We start from the raw sequence: 17,354 nt of genomic DNA on the forward strand, positions 1-17,354 counted from the left end.
TCCGTGATTTCCCTCGCAACCATTGACCCTGTGCGGCCTGGCCTGCTTTTTACTTTCCCTCCCCAATCCAAAGAGTTATACTTTGCCCGCTCCTTGGGAACTCCTATCTCAACTTTACTTGCACACTCCTAACCCCCTTCGTACACCTATATTACTATCTATCTATCTATTATACTATCCAACCTCACTGACAAACCGCCCTTAATGTCTATTTCAGAAGCCACCACGACGGAGCTCCAATCATCCCTCCGCGAACTCTCCCTCAGTAACAATAGTCCCGTGAAGGACATCGCCCGCCCGGCGGTGAAAACTGCAACGGCCAAGGCAGCAACTGCCAAGAAGAAGGCCCCTGTTGTTGCCGATTCATGGGAAGACGAGGCGGACGAGTCGGAACCGGACATTAACTCCCCAGGATGTGCTAGCTCTTCGCTGTCGCCATCCGTCACCACCGCAGAGGGCCCCTTAGACCCCCCGCCCACTCCGATTTCTCCCCAGACTTCCCAGACATGGAGCTCTGTGCCGGTGTATCCTGATGTTGGCAGTGCGTCGTCTCGGACATCGAATTCCAGGTCCCCGTCCCGGAGGCCGGAGAAGCAGACTGCTGTTGCGGGGAGGATGATTGCAGGTGCTTTGGGGCTTCGGGCCCCGAAGCGGACTGAGGAGCAGCGTGCGTATGATCGTGCTGTGAAAGAGAAGGAGATAAAGCGGCGGAATCAGGAGCGGGAGGCGGCAGCTAAAGCTAAGGAGGAGGAGGAACGAGCAAAGGCTTCTGTTTGGGATGATTAGGATTCTCTCTCTTTTATATTCGCCGTTTATATATTTGACTACCTGACGCTGGCTTTTTTAATATCGTTCCTTTCCTTGGAGGTCGTGTACTCCGTATAGTGTGGTGTAATTGCTTGTCTCTCATATGGGGATTTTGGGTTGAATCATTCGCAGGTGTATTATATTAAGGTATAGTACAGCCTGGACGGGTGTAAGGTGTCCTCTTTTTTACTTGGTGTTCTTTGTGTGAATGATTAGACAAATAGCAAGGACAATAACACTACCACTAGGACTTAGGTACGGCGACCAAATTTGCATGCTTAACCTAGGGAGAAGTACTATGTCGTAAGTAGTTAATTCGTAATACTTAAATAGCCTATCCACAGCCCAGCATGTTTTTAGTTCGCTTGTGTCTAAAGCTTTTCTAAGCTTAAGTCAAGCCCGTAGGCGACCCCGTTCCAGCTAAAGCCCGACCGGGCCAAAACACCATTGCGCCTGTGTGTCTCAAAAAAATGCGAAGGATGAAGGAAAAAAGGAAGTGACAAGAAGTGAAACAAAACGATCGGATGGGCCTCCTAACCACCGATCTGCTCCTGGTGAACTTCCAAGGTATCGCCGTCGGCCATCTCCAGCTGAAGCGGGGTAAGAAGCAACTGTTAGCCCAGTGATCTAAATGCGCATGGTGTAGAGGTAAACATACAGTGTCTGGCGTGTCTTCCGGGCGTACACGAGTTCCGTCGAACAAGAAACGGACAGTGGAGATCTGCTTCCCTTGACGCTCACAGAACGCGTCCATCAGCTTCTTGAGCTGCGTCGAACGCTTGATCTTGAAGAAGACTTCATTGTTGTTGTCGGTCACTTTGATATTGAGATGCTCAACGGGAGCAGGGGCATCGCCAGTGGGGAGTCCTGCATCGGCCATTTTGGGACTGTGAGGATGTGAAGGATTCGCGATGAACTTGAAGTAGGTGGTTTATTGCTGTGTTTGAGTAGATTGTCAGCTCTGGTGCGGTAGTTTTGTCGCAACAGGTGCGAGGAAAGTAAGAGTTGACAGATATGGAAAAGAACTTACATAGATTTGATAAACTTTTCGGCGACGACAAGAAGATGCCAGAGAACGGAAAGGATTCAGCTGAGAACAAGAAAGAAGGAGCTGAAGATGCGAATGGATAGATATCAACGGGCTGGCGGCGAAGGGAAGGCGACCCCCACCACCGGCAATGAATGCTCGCGGATAATCTATTTTGCGGCGCAGGTCCTGATTCCGGTCTTCTATATGGTTGTTTGCTCTGTGAACGAATCTCTGACATTCCACGTTTCATTACACTTGGGGATTTATGTGTTTGTTTCTTCTTTGAAAGAATCTTATAATTGCATAGTGTTATATGTACCTAGTAATTGGCTAGACCATCACGTTTCTTTCCTTTCACTTTTGTTTCTCATTTTGCTGGTTACACCTTGATAACATTGCGTCATGGTAAGAGACTCTGAAGACAAAATGATATTTCACTTGATCCAGTAATGACAATGGTATAGGGAGGACTAAAAGAAGATCTGGCATACGACCCTCCATGCCATCCACGGGCAGTAAGTCTATTCTTCTTAGCCATTCGTGGTGAAGTGAACTTTTTACTGATGGACCAAGTGCGCAATTCAAAGTACTACAGACTCCAACCACCTTGTATATATATAGTTCATAGTGCTCATGACTAACCAACGCAGGCTGTTTGACGAAGAACTCATATCAGGAAGAAAAGTGCCAAAACCAGATAAATGCCTTGTATGAATGCTGTAACGCCTTCTATCAAGCTCAAGGGGAGGATGCAAAGACACCCAGTTGCCCTAAGCCCAGTCTGCTCAAGCTGAGGATGAAACAGCGCGGTCAGGGCAACTGAGATTTTCCCTTGTTTTTTCGCATGGATACTTCTGGTCTGTTACAACGCAACAAGACCTGTATATACTACTGTTCATATATAAACTACGAGCTGTTTAAGCCTTGACCAGCATCAAGTACTCCAGGAGAGGAATAAAAATTGAAGATATATGAAGCGATGTGACAACCCCTTTGCAGTCTCAGCCCTCATGCGTCAGGAGGTTCTTGACTAGTTGTAAGAATTGCCATAATTCCTCTAAGACAATCTTGAGCACGCAGAGAGGCCGATTGACCTGAACGAAGATTGAAGCCCTCGTTCCGAGACTCTAATGATTGCCTATAAGACATTAATGAAAGAAAAGAAAAGAAAAAGAAGAATGAGAAAAAAGTGTTGAGAATTTTATAGGCGTGTGCTGGCCGACAGCGCTAAACTAAATCGGAGTTAGCGGGCGGTCGGCCCCAAAACACGCCCGTTCAGCATTCGAGCAGAACAGAAGTTCTCTCCCCAAACCCTGTTTAAAGCTACAGATTCTCATCAAGCGGAACCGCATTGCAAACCGCTGCCGAGAACAGCGACGGTGGCCATACTTACGCGCCATGGCTCCTTTAATAAAGTCTGCGGGGTCCGCTGGCTTTACGTCAGTAAATGTGAGTTTATTTGTTTTGGCGACTACTTCTTTTGGCGGTGCGCCAACTAATTTCTCTTCTAGGCTGCCCGGGGGTCGACGTCGAATGACCCGGAGATCATCGAGATAGACGACGACGATGACGAACCAATGGACGATGAGGAAGACGTTGACGCCAATGAACAAGATGATGAAGAGGAAGAAGAGGTAGAAGAATACGAGGAGGATGAGGAAGACAACGATTCTCTTGAGGAAATGAATGGGATAAACGGCGGCAGCGAGTCGCCGTTAGACCTTGGTTCCTTTCAAAATGGTCACAGTACGGTTGATCCCTTGACATACTGGTTCCGGTGAAAGGCTGACGGACCTCAGAAGCGTTCGACATGACAACTCCGGAACTATTCACGTCGGCTGGCGCACAGCAGGCATTGCATCCTCTTCGCCGAACTGCGGATCGGGTCACGCGCCAAATTGAGGCATTCGCAGAAAAGCTCGACCGTTTCAAACAAAAAGAGAACCGAGATAGTGAATTCGAGAATTACCAAGCTGCCTACCAATTGGTGAAGAGCTATCAAAATCTTGCAAATGATTCTATCGAGGATATCTCCAAGCAAAACACCCTGAAGCGCGCGAAGATGGGGTGGAATACCAGCCGGACCAATGGAACAGCGGCGCAGGATCCCAAGACACAGGAGGAACTTCAAAGATTACAGCTAGAAGCGAACACCTGGCAGCTCCTTCTTAATCTGATTAGCATCAACGATCCCCCAAGCAGGGCTAGTGCCAAACAAGCTCAAGAGACTGCCTTCCAGAATCTTCACCGCTACTCGACCGATCGCGAAATTTGGGAACAGTTCGTGGGTGCTGATCACTATGCTCTGGAATGCGTGATCATCATGAAATGGCTGGAACACACTTCAAAGTCAGCAAGTCAGGACATCGACTCGATAATCTCGGAGTTAGAGGCGCAGGCTCAAAGGGGCCAAGGGATGTGGACCCACGGCTGGCTCTATACTAAGGAGACTATCAAAGGTCAAAAGCGACTGCGAGCTTGGCCTCAACCTCTCGAGCCTAACGATCCCGCTGTCGCGGCCTCGCTCTTAGTCTCAGAGAAGTCAGAATCAATGATTACCCAATTGGATCCAGATGCGGTCACTCGACAAAAACAGAAGCTTCAGAAACAGGATCAGTTCCATGAGCGCGCGACTTGGATGACTTGCTGGAAGATGCTGAGACAGGGCGAAAGTTGGACAAAGATTCGGGAGTGGGCAGAATCTTGCCTGGAGAACTGGCGAGCTGTTAGCTTGTGTGGCTCGAGCGTGGACGCAAGCTCTTCTCGCGGGGAACGGACACCTGTTGACGATGGAACCACGCGCATGATGAACTGGCGGTCACAAACTACCTGGCGAAACGCCTGCTCTGCTTTGGCGCGTAGCCAAGGAACTGAAGATTTCGAGCGCGCCGTCTATGCATTGCTTTGTGGCGAGACAGAAGCTGCCTTTAAGGTCTGTCAAAGCTGGGATGACTACCTTTACGTTTATTTCAACAGCGTTGTGCTCTCCCGCTACCAAGGGTTCTGCAAGCAGTTTCAACGGAAACTTAATCACTCGCCTACTGTTCCTGTCGCATTTGTTCCCGAGCCTGTTGGGTATGCTGATGTGAACAAATTTGTGCTGTATACGAAGGGCAACGATCGCGTCGGGGTCGAGGCACGCAACCCGTATAGGACTATCCAGGCGGCTATCCTGGGTAAAGGGTACGACTCATTTTTCCACTCTCTGGCGAAAGCGGTATCACAAGCGGCGGCCAGCAAGGGAGATCTGTCTTTCGTACCAGATCTTCCGCCAGCTGCCGTGGACGACTCTTTATTGATTGCGGCTGAGGACGGCGATGCCTTGAGGATCGCGACTCATCTCTACATCATTGCGAATTCGCTCGGCTATGTGCGCTCAGATACGCAGTTCTCGACTAACGCGTCTATCAATGTCATTGGATATATTGCTAACTTGGAGGAAGCCCGGATTTACGATATCATCCCTCTTTATGCATCGCTTCTACCAACATACCAGGCACACTCTGTGCTTGGCCAGATCCTGATTGAGGTAGTCGACCCGCGGGAGAGACGACAACAAGTCAGGCTCATGGAGAATCATGGTATCGATGTTGAAGCTGTCTTGCGTGATCAGTGGCAGTGGGTTAGCGCTAGTGTTTCCTCGGTTGAACATTCAAGTACGCTTAAGCGATACCCCAAGGTTGTCCGTCGCAAGGATGGCCTGCCTGAGGTGGTACCAGTCAAGAAGGATTACATTGGAACCGATGTATCTGGTACGGAAGAACGCGTCATTAGAAGCTTGGAGTGGCTTCGCCATGTTGATGGACAATGGGGGAGGATCTGTCAACTGGGTGCCTTGCTGTACAGAAAATTTTATGGTATGTCTCTATGCCTCCAACTGCCTCGGACATGGTATTGACTTATATAATTTTACAGTTACTGGTAGACTTGCTGCTGCTCGGGAGTTGAGTAGACGCATGAGGCTGTCGGATATCTCACGGGAGTCATTTGGGTTTGACCTGACAGAAATCCCCTTTGGCGTTGGGGATGGGGCAGAAGCGTCGACTCCAGAGCCCTCTAGCCCGACTAAGTCAAAATTGTTCGGCTCTCCTCATAAGCGCAACCGATCCTTAACGAATAGACTGCCATCCGACGAGCAAACAAGCCTCTTGGTCCAACAATCGCAGACTATGCGTGACTTGGAAGAGCTTATTCTGGCGTTTAATGCACTTGAATGGTTTGCTGTGGTTTGTGAGAAGTTGGATAAGTAAGTAACCTGGCCGCCTGATCAGGGGAGTATGTCGGGATGAACCCACAGCGACTAACGATTTACAGGAATAAACGCAGACGCGATTCTGGTACGATCAAAAACCTGAAGGACGAGCTTCAGGAGTCTTTAGACGAAGTTTCTGTGCATGTTGACGCACTGCTGGATGAGTGGCTCATGGGGGCTGAGGATGGTAAGGCGTCATTGGGAAACATGAGAAGACGTATGCTGACACCAGTGGCCCGTACAGAAACTGAACAAGCCGAGCTGGAAGAAATCCGAAAGACCTACATCCCGGAACTTTTCCTCGACTATCACAATGCGCTGTACTATGCTGGACATGTACTTACCAGCGAGCTTCTGGTGCAGTGCATGAACCTGGCAATGCAGGTGTCCGAAAACGAGTATCTGACTAGCGCCTTTGTGGCTTCTCGTCGGATGGCGGAGCTCGTGGACGCGTTGGCCTTGTCCAGCAAAGCCATGGTCAACACGCAGGCGAAGCCCGGCAAGAAGCTTTTGGGAGGCGAGTCTTTGGGCATTTGGAATGTCGACGTGCCCGATGAGGACAATGGCCTCCCTGAGGCGCAGTGAAACGTACATGTACTTACATATCTTATGAATGAGCTGGTGTATATTACCCTCTTTTCTTATGTTCTCCCATCTTTGGCAGGAGGGTTCTGGTCAAACCATCGCATCTGGACAGGATTTAAGAGGGGTTGTTTTATTATTCGGGCGCTTTTTGTCAGGGGTTTGGCTCGATTACAATATCACATCAAGAATTGGCATCGCATATCTCATGGAAATTTCGCTCTCTAGTTAATATCTCGCATAGGAACTTGTGAAATCCTTACTCCTTGCTCAATCTTGGGCAATCATGTTTCGTACACATAGCTGACCTGATCCGGGTACTTCACCTCAAACCGGTCCAATAAAGCTCAATAAACAAGGTAAATCCTCCAGTATCCACGCCATCAACCCCGTCGGCATCGTGGCGCAGTCCGCAAACTATTGAATACGGAGTATATGGACTATAAGCTTGCTTCCCGAATCCCGAGTAAAAAAAAAAAATCAAAACTTTAATACCAAACCCATAAACTAGCCGTCATGGGGTCTAGCCAGATACCCAATATCCACAGCTTACACTCAAGCTTTGCTTAACAGAGAAAGGTTATCCAACAGACTAGACTGTCAAGAAATCGAAAAGCCCCATCAAGTAGGACAATGATGTGCACTGTGTACTCCGTAGTGTGTACATCATTGCAGTGTATTGCTCCATCGAAGAGGGCAGTGCTTGGATTCTCCATCGAACGAGCAATACGATTACGACCGCGACGGAGAATACGAATGGAAGGCCCTAAAGATCTAATGAATTGAATGAAAATGTTGCAGTCTAGATTACCGCTAGACGACGGACGTTTGATGCGTTCGTTTCTTGTTCGAGTAAACGGAAGCATCTCGATAGACAATTGCTCAGTAAAGCAAGCAAAGGTTGGACGGGACGCCGTCTGTTTCTTCCCGAATCCCTTCCATGAGACATATCGACCCGAATCCATGGGGTATCGTGACCAGATGACGTGCAGATAATGGAGTGAGTTGGCGAACTCTACCCCCTCTCACAACTAATCCAGTGAATCCGCCCCCCCCAGACCGCTATTTCGTGTCATAGGTTGAATTCCTAAGGGTGAGGTTGAAAGTGTGGAATGTTGGGTTGGGTTTCTGGCGTTGTATGCGGTATTAATTCAGATGTCCTTGGGGTACAAACATACATACATACATGGATACCATTAGTAGGTACTAAAGAGGAAGGTGGACGTCCAGTTACTGTACTGTACCTGTCTATTGTGATAAGCGTTTGGAGGCTGTGTTCGTTCCTCTGGAGATTTAGTACACTTAAAGGTACGTGTTAAGGAGTGGGTCCTTCTCGATACTGGAAGTACAAGCTGTTGTTTGGCAGAGGAGATATTATCCTTGCATGTGGCTTTCCGTCTTCTTAGTGTGGGATTTTTCTCTAATAGTATGTTGATTTGCGAGTGTAGATAAGCAGGGGGTAGTGTTTAGGGTATGCTTCTATGCAGGGTGAGCAAGATTGATAAACTTCTCGGTATGTCTACCCAGTGGTCGTGATGGCATGTCGGTTTACAAAATACACAGCACAGAGCATTTGTGGATTGAAAGAAAACCGGATAGTCCCACATTGCTCAACTAAGGAAGAGATTCAACGAGATACATACGGGGTACATCCAGAACACATGTTCAATGTAAGCCGAAGTACGCCTGATGCTCGCTCGCGTCATACATGTCGAACTAGTGATTGCAGTAGTCTTTCTAGAATCGATAGTGAAGCCTCGGCTTAACCAAGACTGGTCGAAATGGTCAAGCTAGCAGCTAGAAAGTAAAACAACATGCACGATCACTCATATAGCCGCCTCTGTATAGTCATGCTTACTTTCCCCCCTTGTCAGATCCGCGTGGTTACAAATGACGCAGTGTTGTGCTATTCTAGAGAGTTCACTGCATTACATTGGACCACGCTTCATTCCTTTGTCCTATCAGACCATTGATGTTGGGTGTGTAACTGCCACATATCATCCTCAGAGACAGCATGGTACCTCGGACTTGGTTCCCGTACCCGCGTCTCGCTTCGTTTGGAGAAGTATCCACCCATATTATCATGCTTAGATTACTTAAGATTGTACGGAGTACAGTATGTAACTATGTACATGTATACGTTAGTACTTACTCCGTGTATCTACGGAGTAGACTTCAATCAATCAGTGAGGCTAATGCCACTACCCAAGCGAACCAGTAGAAGTGCCTCGGCGGATGGATCGAACGCGAATGGCATCAAAATAATGAGGAGAAAAGTCATCAGAAAAAGGGAGAATCGCAAGGGCTAGACTGTTGGAGACGTGTTATGGGTCCCTTTTCCTTTGCACCGCCCATTTGCCAAGCCCCGGAGTTCATTATTCGTCCGCGGCAATGAAACGACCCCAATCAAGGAGTTGAACGGTACAACGGACATGATAAGATTGGTTCATGGGAGGGAAAAAAATATTGGCAGGCCAGCAGGTTTGAAAAAAAAAAAAAGAAAGACAAAAAATTTTTTCGTTCCCCAAGTGTCCATTGCAGGCCGCCTGTATGTATGGGGTAGATACTGATAGCCACATCGACAATGCTGGAGTATAACTTTTACCAACCACATCAACATTACTTTTGGGCTCCCAGAGGATTAAAGTTCCGGATCAAACAACACCACAGTGTGCATTAGTGGCAGGGAATCCATCTGTCTATCTATATTGAATTGTATGACTCGCCTCCCCCTTTTGGAAATTGTCGTGTAATATCATCAAGTGGGCCCCCTTTTTCGGCGTCAAACAATTTTATAGACGGCAAAATCCTTTGACGGAGGGGGAAGATCGGAATCTCCAACTACTCCTACTGTCGAAAGAAATCCGGTTATGCAGGGAATATCTTGAATAAGTGTATAGGTCATATAAATCGGCCCAGAAAGAATGATGACGGAGCTTTTACTTTTTCTCTTGTGGTATGAGGATACTTGCATCGAACAGAGCCCGAAAACGATGTATATCAACAAAGTGGTTACATTGTCACGGGAGCAACATCCCAATTTTAGGTTATTAGACTAGGAATGGTGGGAAAATTGATATGAGAAAAAAAATAATTTTTTTAATTAATTCTCTTGAAAAGGAGAGGAACAAGAAAAAGGGAGGAGGTCAGTGTGTGGAAAAATAAAAAATAAAAAATAAATCGATGACGGAGAAATGGAGTGAGGCAGTGCAGTGGAAGCGGACGAGTGATGTGCCAGGATTGAACTTGCAGGACAAGGTCTATTAGCAAGTGAAGCAAATCCCAAGCATTGTGTTTCGGTGGCAAGCCATGGACCCATCCATTGGAGAGATCCTTGTTTTTCTTTTTTCTCTTTTTATTCTTTTTAGTCGTTTGTAGTCATTCTCCCTTTTCAGGAAAATTTGTGAAGGAGATGTTTAAAGGGAAAACTTTCATTACCAGGGGAAAAACGCGATTAAGTCCAGATCCAGTAAGCAGGGGAGCGATGTCATCCGTCCAACTTGGGAAATGAGCGGTTCTGCAAACGGCATCCGTTACTTAATTCGCGTATGGGGTTTTACCATACAGGAGATTCTCGACCTTCTGCGGATCGCCAGTGGAGCTAATGGCTGCAGTAGTGACGGCCTTCTTACCGTAATGCTTCTAGATACCGGGTTGTGATTGGCTGACCTGGCCACCAGAGGGGGATTTCTCTCTGGTGGGGTTTGGAATATAGGAAAAGAAGTATCGGGTGCTGGTACGTATTGTAATGTTTAGCGCATTGAACCAAATTGATCGCAAGAGCTAACGCTACGATCATCTCCAGTCGACTACTGACCTCAAGATATACCTGACCTCACCACCTCACCATACTCTCGCCTCTTTCCTCCTCTGACCCCGGGTAGCTCCCTTTTATCTCCCCTAATTTCATTGGTCCCAACGTCAAGGCGACTGGAGGAGTATACCGGTCCGTATACTACCGCTTTGTGTCTTTGTTGACTCCTGTCCGTAACTGGAGTGTTTCTGGTTTGCTTGTATGGCTGACCTTTGTGTGTGATTGAAAGCTTCACACTTTAGAATCGAAGGCACTGATTGCGGGTTTCGCCTGTCCTTTGTTTTCATTCAGGGTCTTTATGCGCTCATAGATGTTAACGCTTTACGGATTTCCCCGTCCTATTCATAACCGTGGATACTTCCGGTGACTCCAGATCGCTGTTTCCCATCGTTTGATATCTCGACATTCCTCGAGTGAATTGCTTTGCCACAGAAACCTGTGCCCGTTTCCCCTATACTTTGGATGTCGATCGCTACCGCTCCTCATCGTTCTCGCGCATTCTTCGCTTTTAGATTCACAAGGAAGGAGGACCGGTAATTTTTTGTCTCAGCATAAGCCGCATGATTATATTGAACAACTGCTAGGACTCAATATCTGTTGGGGAGCTTAACCGGTTGCGGTATTGCTACAGAAAACCCTACCTCTTTACGAACACAAGCCTTGTTTTGATGATACAACGAGGCCGGATTGATTGCTCCTTCAGGAGCCGCATTCTTATTGATATAAATATCCCTTTCGTCTGAAACGTTTGTCGCCCTTTTGAGACCCACTTTTACCTAGGCCGTTGAACCCCTTGGACGATCATGTCGGATTCCAAATCGAACGCAAACGATTCGAAGCAGTCGCAACCCCTGCAACGACCGCAGGCCCCCGAAATCAAAATTAATACTGACCTGAACGAAGAGATCTCACCGAGTACGGCGCATCCCACGTTACAAGTCTCCAGCGAAAATGCCTATGCCAATGATACGAGCGCTCTCTTGAACAGCGGCAGTGTTTCGCCCTTGGATGGCCATTCGGGTGGCTCAATACGCTCTTTCACATCTGATCCACGGGATCACGAGAGTCGACCGACCTCTCCGCACAACGTATCGTCTCCTACACACAAGATGAACGACTCCGTGTCCCATTCGAATTACCTGGCGGTGCCCGGCACTAGATCCCGCGGGAACTCATTGGAGTCGGAGGACACACATCAGTCATCCAGCACATATGGCGGTGATACCTATGTCCCAACAGCATCTCATGGTTCTCGTGCAGATTTGACGAAGAATATGGTCATCAATGATGAGGATGCCCTTAAGCCAGATCCAGGCCGCGAGGATGAGTTTACGGTGGAAAACAACAAGTTCGCCTTCTCACCGGGTCAGCTAAATAAGCTCCTAAACCCAAAAAATCTCGGCGCCTTCCATGCCCTAGGTGGCCTTCGTGGATTAGAGAAGGGGCTACGGACTGACATTAACAGTGGGTTGAGTATGGATGAGACCGCGTTGGATGGAACCGTGAGCTTTGAGGATGCAACGTCAATCGCTTCGGAGGAATCGACACAAGGGTCTTTTTCCCAGCCCCCGCGGCAACCGACGAGATCTGGCACAGAACCTGCGAAACAACCTGACAATGGCTACACTGACCGGAAACGTGTTTTTGGAAACAATAAACTCCCTGAAAGAAAGCCTAAAAGTATCCTTGAGTTGGCTTGGATTGCATATAACGACAAGGTCCTGATTCTACTAACGGTTGCTGCTATTATTTCCCTCGCTCTTGGCATCTACCAGTCTGTAACAGCCAAGAACGGCGAACCCAAAGTGGAATGGGTCGAAGGTGTCGCTATTATTGTGGCCATTGTCATTGTGGTGGTAGTGGGGGCGGCGAATGACTGGCAGAAGGAGCGCCAATTTGTGAAATTGAACAAAAAGAAGGATGACCGACAGGTTAAAGTGGTTCGTTCTGGGAAAACACTGGAGATTCCAATTCAGGATGTCCTGGTCGGCGACGTCATGCATCTCGAACCCGGTGATGTAATCCCAGTCGACGGTATTTTCATCAATGGTCACGATGTCAAGTGTGATGAGTCTTCCGCGACAGGCGAGTCGGATGTATTACGCAAGACTGCTGCCAACGAAGTCTTCCGGGCTATTGAGCAACATGAAAACCTCTCGAAGCAAGACCCTTTCATCGTGTCTGGCGCAAAAGTCTCCGAAGGAGTGGGGACATTCATGGTCACATCCGTTGGAGTTCATTCAACATACGGGAAAACTATGATGTCCCTCCAGGACGAGGGCCAGACGACTCCGCTGCAGTCGAAGCTGAATGTCCTTGCTGAATATATTGCCAAACTCGGTCTTGCCGCCGGATTATTGTTGTTTGTTGTGTTGTTTATCAAATTCCTCGCTCAGCTGAAAACCTATGACGGTGCCGATGAGAAAGGTCAAGCTTTCCTGAGAATTTTCATTGTTGCTGTGACAGTCATCGTAGTTGCTGTTCCTGAAGGATTACCTCTGGCTGTCACACTAGCGCTCGCCTTTGCCACAACACGCATGCTCAAGGACAACAACCTGGTGCGGCTGCTTCGGGCCTGTGAGACTATGGGGAACGCGACAACGATTTGTTCCGACAAAACAGGCACCTTGACGGAAAACAAAATGACTGCCGTTGCTGCCACCTTGGGAACGAGCTTTAGGTTCGTTAAGGATGCTGGTGCCTCCTCCAATGGAACGGATGAGAACGGCGACGCAACCGAAGTTTCAAATGCCTTGTCACCGTCTGAGTTTGCCAAAAGTCTTTCTGCTCCAGTCAAGCAGCTCTTACTCGACTCAATCGTGCTGAACTCCACAGCATTTGAAGGAGAACAGGAGGGGGCTATGACGTTTATTGGTTCAAAGACCGAAACAGCGCTTTTGGGTTTCGCAAGAACCTATCTTGCTCTCGGTTCGCTTAGTGAGGCACGGGCTAACGCAGAAATCGCTCAGATGGTGCCCTTTGATTCCGGTCGTAAGTGTATGGCTGTAGTGATCAAAATGGGACCTGGAAAGTACAGGATGTTGGTCAAAGGTGCAGCGGAGATTCTGGCTGCGAAATCTACGCGTATCATCTCCGATCCAACAAAAGATTTGTCTAATCGCCCGATGTCCGGTGACGATAAGGAAACCTTGAATACGACGATTGATCGGTATGCGGCCAAGTCCTTGAGAGCTATCAGCTTAGTATACCGCGATTTCAGTCAGTGGCCGCCCGAAGGGGTACGCAAGCAGGAAAAAGATAGTGGCCTCGGGGATTTTGACGCCGTATTCAAGGACATGACCATGTTCGCGGTATTTGGCATCCAGGATCCCCTCCGAGCTGGTGTGACAGAATCCGTTCAACAATGCCAGAAAGCTGGTGTTTTTGTCCGAATGGTGACCGGAGATAATATTAACACGGCTAAGGCTATTGCTGGAGAGTGTGGTATCTTTACGCCTGGAGGAATTGCAATTGAAGGACCCAAATTTCGCCAACTTAGCTCCGCTCAGATTCACCAGATTATCCCTCGACTGCAGGTTTTGGCCCGATCTAGCCCTGATGATAAGAAAATCCTGGTTACTCATCTGAAGAAGTTAGGTGAGACGGTTGCGGTTACCGGTGATGGAACAAACGATGCCCAGGCTCTTAAGACAGCAGACGTTGGGTTTTCCATGGGAATTGCTGGCACCGAAGTGGCAAAGGAGGCGTCAGATATCATCCTGATGGACGATAACTTCACCTCGATCATCAAGGCTATGGCCTGGGGTAGGACTGTGAACGATGCGGTCAAGAAGTTTCTGCAATTCCAAATTACAGTCAATATCACTGCGGTCCTCCTAACATTCATCTCGGCCGTGGCTAGTGACACCGAAGAATCGGTTCTTACGGCAGTACAACTTCTATGGGTTAATCTTATCATGGACACTTTCGCAGCGCTTGCTCTAGCGACTGATCCGCCCTCTCCACATGTTCTTGACCGCAGACCCGAACCCAAATCCGCGCCGCTTATCACCCTCACAATGTGGAAAATGATCCTCGGCCAAAGTATCTATCAAATGGCCGTCACGCTTGTCTTGAACTTTGCAGGAGGCCACTTCGGTTACGAAGGCCAGGTACTCTCTACAGTTGTATTCAATGCCTTCGTTTGGATGCAGATCTTCAACCAGTGGAACTCTCGCCGCCTGGACAATGGTTTCAATATCTTTGAAGGCATGCTCCGCAATTGGTGGTTCCTTGGAATCCAGTTCATCATCATGGGTGGGCAGGTCTTGATCGTTTTTGTTGGTGGCCATGCCTTCTCTGTCACCAGAATAAACGGTGCGCAATGGGGAGTCTGTTTGATCATTGGCGTGATCTCTCTTCCAATTGCAGTCATCATTCGGCTGATTCCAGATGCACTCATTGAGAAACTCATCCCCACCTTCTTCAGCCGCAAAAAGGCTCCCGAGCTTCTGGTTTCTGACGAGGATCGCTTTGAGTGGAACCCTGCTCTGACTGAGATTCGGGATCAACTCAAATTCCTGAAGAGGGTCCGGGGAGGTCGGTTGAGACACCTGAAGCACAAATTGCAGCATCCTGAAGAGTTCCTTCCAAGATCACGGAGCGGCTCAAGGTCATCACGGTCAAGAGAAAACTCGGTCCCTGGAACACCTGTCAATGAACACAGCAGTACCCCATCTCAGCCCCCTACTCCAGAGTCGCGGTCAAGGAAACGAGCTCGATCTCGCTCGAACTCTGCATTTGGACCTGCTACGGCCATGGCGGGTATAGTTGCTGGAAGTATTGCAGGCTGGTCGCCTATTGAAAGAGCGCCAACAGAGGGAGAGCCATTCAAGTTCGATTCCACTCCACACGGTGGCTTGGAAAACCAGCAAGGCATTGAAATTCACCCCAAGACAGCAGCAGACGATCGGATCGTGGGAGACTATCTTTCATCGTCGAAGACGCCCCCAAGCCAGAACCCAGACCTCCTACCGTACTTTGAGCATGCTCCTCCTGCACGGGCTCCATCTAGCCGCAGCATAAGGTCAACATCTGCACACAGTCGGTCCGCTCACAGCCGGTCCGCATCCCGAAACGAAAGTTGACCGGAGACCCAGTTAACCCCTTAATAATACCTCTGATACGTTAACGGTCTTAATTATTAGGACCGCCCACTTCACAACGATGTATTATGATCCTGTCGTTGATTTGCTTTTTTGATATGTTGCTTTGTTTTATAGTTCTGGGTCGGCTGTCCTCTCGCGATAAAGTAACTTAGTGCATTTTTTAGCCCTTTCTGCTTTTCCCTGTGCTTATAGATTCCCTATCTCTTTCCCGGGGTTTCGACTATCTGTCATTTGCTGGATTGTATGATTTTAGTCTAACGATCCGTCGGGCGTACAACGGTTGAAAAGGTCTCGTTTTGTTATCATATAGACACTCATTCCAGTGTATGTTCGGTGTCGGCGCAAGTGAGGTGGCTCGTGTGTTTTGTTTTTTGTTTACTTTGTACATATTCAGTATTACTCCCCCCCTTTTATTGGGTGTTGGGGATGGTTTAATCATTGTTAAAAACTTGGTCTTCAATTTCTATCTTCTTAATATCTTTTTTCTACGGATTGGCTTCGTTTTCTTTGGTGGTTTGGGTCTTTGGTATGGGAGGATCTTGGTACTACCGGGATTTGTACTATTATAGCTGGTGAATGTGGATCTACTGTTATGGTTTATCTTCTCTCTGTAGTTCTAGTCTAAGTAGGTGTTTGTAGTATTTAATCGTGGTTTTGGTGTTTATTCTTATGGGGATATTCTGGTGGTTCAATTGTCTAGCGTGTCAATTGTATTGAAAGTATTGAAGCATGAGTACAAGTTTGATAAACTTGATTCTTCATTCCTGGATGATACGGCTGTATAAAAAGCTAAAATATTCAACAAAACTGGCTTCGTTGATGTCAATGAGACATTGCTAGTTTCCTATTAGGGACATTAGATCGTCAAGGGAAGAGCTTTTCTTTTTTCTTTCTTTCTTTTTGTTTTATTTTATTTATTCATTTTCTTGGTTCCTCTTGGTGTGGCGTGTTTTGAGTAGGTAGATGCTATATTGTGTTTATTTTGAATGCTCGAGAGTTCCCTTGGTGTATTGGATAGGTTTACTTGGATAGTTCGCTATGGGGGTTCTGAAGGAGGAAGTTGGAGCGCTGTGTTTGGCATAACCATGCGAGATAGGCACGGCCTTATTCTCTTGAAGTTTCTGTTCTCTGAGTGTAGTTCGGGAATCGATGGTACTGTTTCACTAGGCCCACAGGTTATGCACGACATGACTCGAGATCGAACTGCGGTTCTTTTTAGTGATCACGATACTGGCTGAAACAAAGGAAACCTGATGCATCCATTAGCAGTATTATGCAATGTTCCACTGGTGCGGTAGTCATAATTAGGTCATGTGTGATCTGCAAGAGCGTGTATTTCAGATTTAGTAAAAGGAACCACTTGTAGGCAGCATAGTGGCGAGCTGAAAGATTCATGGTGCCTGTTGAGGCCTTGCGTTGACAAAAAATTACCTCGAATCAGCTTCGAGGGATGATCATAGCATCATATCCATACTTGTCAAACTTTCTTGCAAGTGGGCTAGTATGAGCTCGGGGGGTTTTTTTTTTCTTTTTCTTTTCTTTCGAACTGCCCGGATCCTCAGACCTTGAGCTACGTTGCACCTTTCCCACTGTCTCTCCTTGCTTGGCTGGTGCATACCAGACGACCGTGTTGGAGAGAGCTTAATACCAATATGAGTAATGGAATGTAACGGGCATGGTGATGTAACAAATCACGGAACCCGGACGATCTGCGCCGCATTAGCTTGAATGTAATAGAGCCGATTCGGGTGTTTGAGCTAA

At 47.7% G+C, this 17,354-nt stretch overlaps 5 protein-coding genes across 5 annotated transcripts; 4 read left to right on the forward strand and 1 right to left on the reverse strand.

The window, feature by feature from the left end:
* Positions 1–204: 204 nt before the first annotated feature.
* Positions 205–786, forward strand: AO090038000328 (uncharacterized protein; the record flags this gene model as incomplete). The annotated part of the gene is made up of 1 exon (XM_001825212.3): positions 205–786. The coding sequence occupies one exon, from the start codon at positions 205–207 to the stop codon at positions 784–786; it is 582 nt and encodes a 193-aa protein (XP_001825264.1).
* Positions 787–3,647: 2,861 nt separating this feature from the next.
* On the forward strand, positions 3,648–5,735 carry AO090038000325 (uncharacterized protein; the record flags this gene model as incomplete). Its single annotated transcript, XM_023238337.1, has 1 exon — positions 3,648–5,735. The coding sequence occupies one exon, from the start codon at positions 3,648–3,650 to the stop codon at positions 5,733–5,735; it is 2,088 nt and encodes a 695-aa protein (XP_023093094.1).
* A 271-nt stretch (positions 5,736–6,006) lies between these two features.
* Positions 6,007–6,674, forward strand: AO090038000324 (uncharacterized protein; the record flags this gene model as incomplete). The annotated part of the gene is made up of 2 exons (XM_023238338.1): positions 6,007–6,083; positions 6,152–6,674. The coding sequence occupies 2 exons, from the start codon at positions 6,007–6,009 to the stop codon at positions 6,672–6,674; spliced, it is 600 nt and encodes a 199-aa protein (XP_023093093.1).
* A 552-nt stretch (positions 6,675–7,226) lies between these two features.
* On the reverse strand, positions 7,227–7,636 carry AO090038000323 (uncharacterized protein; the record flags this gene model as incomplete). Its single annotated transcript, XM_023238339.1, has 2 exons — positions 7,227–7,268; positions 7,337–7,636. The coding sequence occupies 2 exons, from the start codon at positions 7,634–7,636 to the stop codon at positions 7,227–7,229; spliced, it is 342 nt and encodes a 113-aa protein (XP_023093092.1).
* Positions 7,637–11,594: 3,958 nt separating this feature from the next.
* pmcA (putative P-type calcium ATPase) lies at positions 11,595–15,735 on the forward strand (the record flags this gene model as incomplete). Its single annotated transcript, XM_023238340.1, has 2 exons — positions 11,595–15,319; positions 15,708–15,735. 2 exons carry the CDS (start codon positions 11,595–11,597, stop codon positions 15,733–15,735), a joined length of 3,753 nt encoding a protein of 1,250 aa, XP_023093091.1.
* Between the last annotated feature and the right edge of the window lie 1,619 nt (positions 15,736–17,354).

This window comes from Aspergillus oryzae, chromosome 6, assembly GCF_000184455.2.
Source record: "Aspergillus oryzae RIB40 DNA, chromosome 6".
NCBI lineage: Eukaryota > Fungi > Ascomycota > Eurotiomycetes > Eurotiales > Aspergillaceae > Aspergillus > Aspergillus oryzae.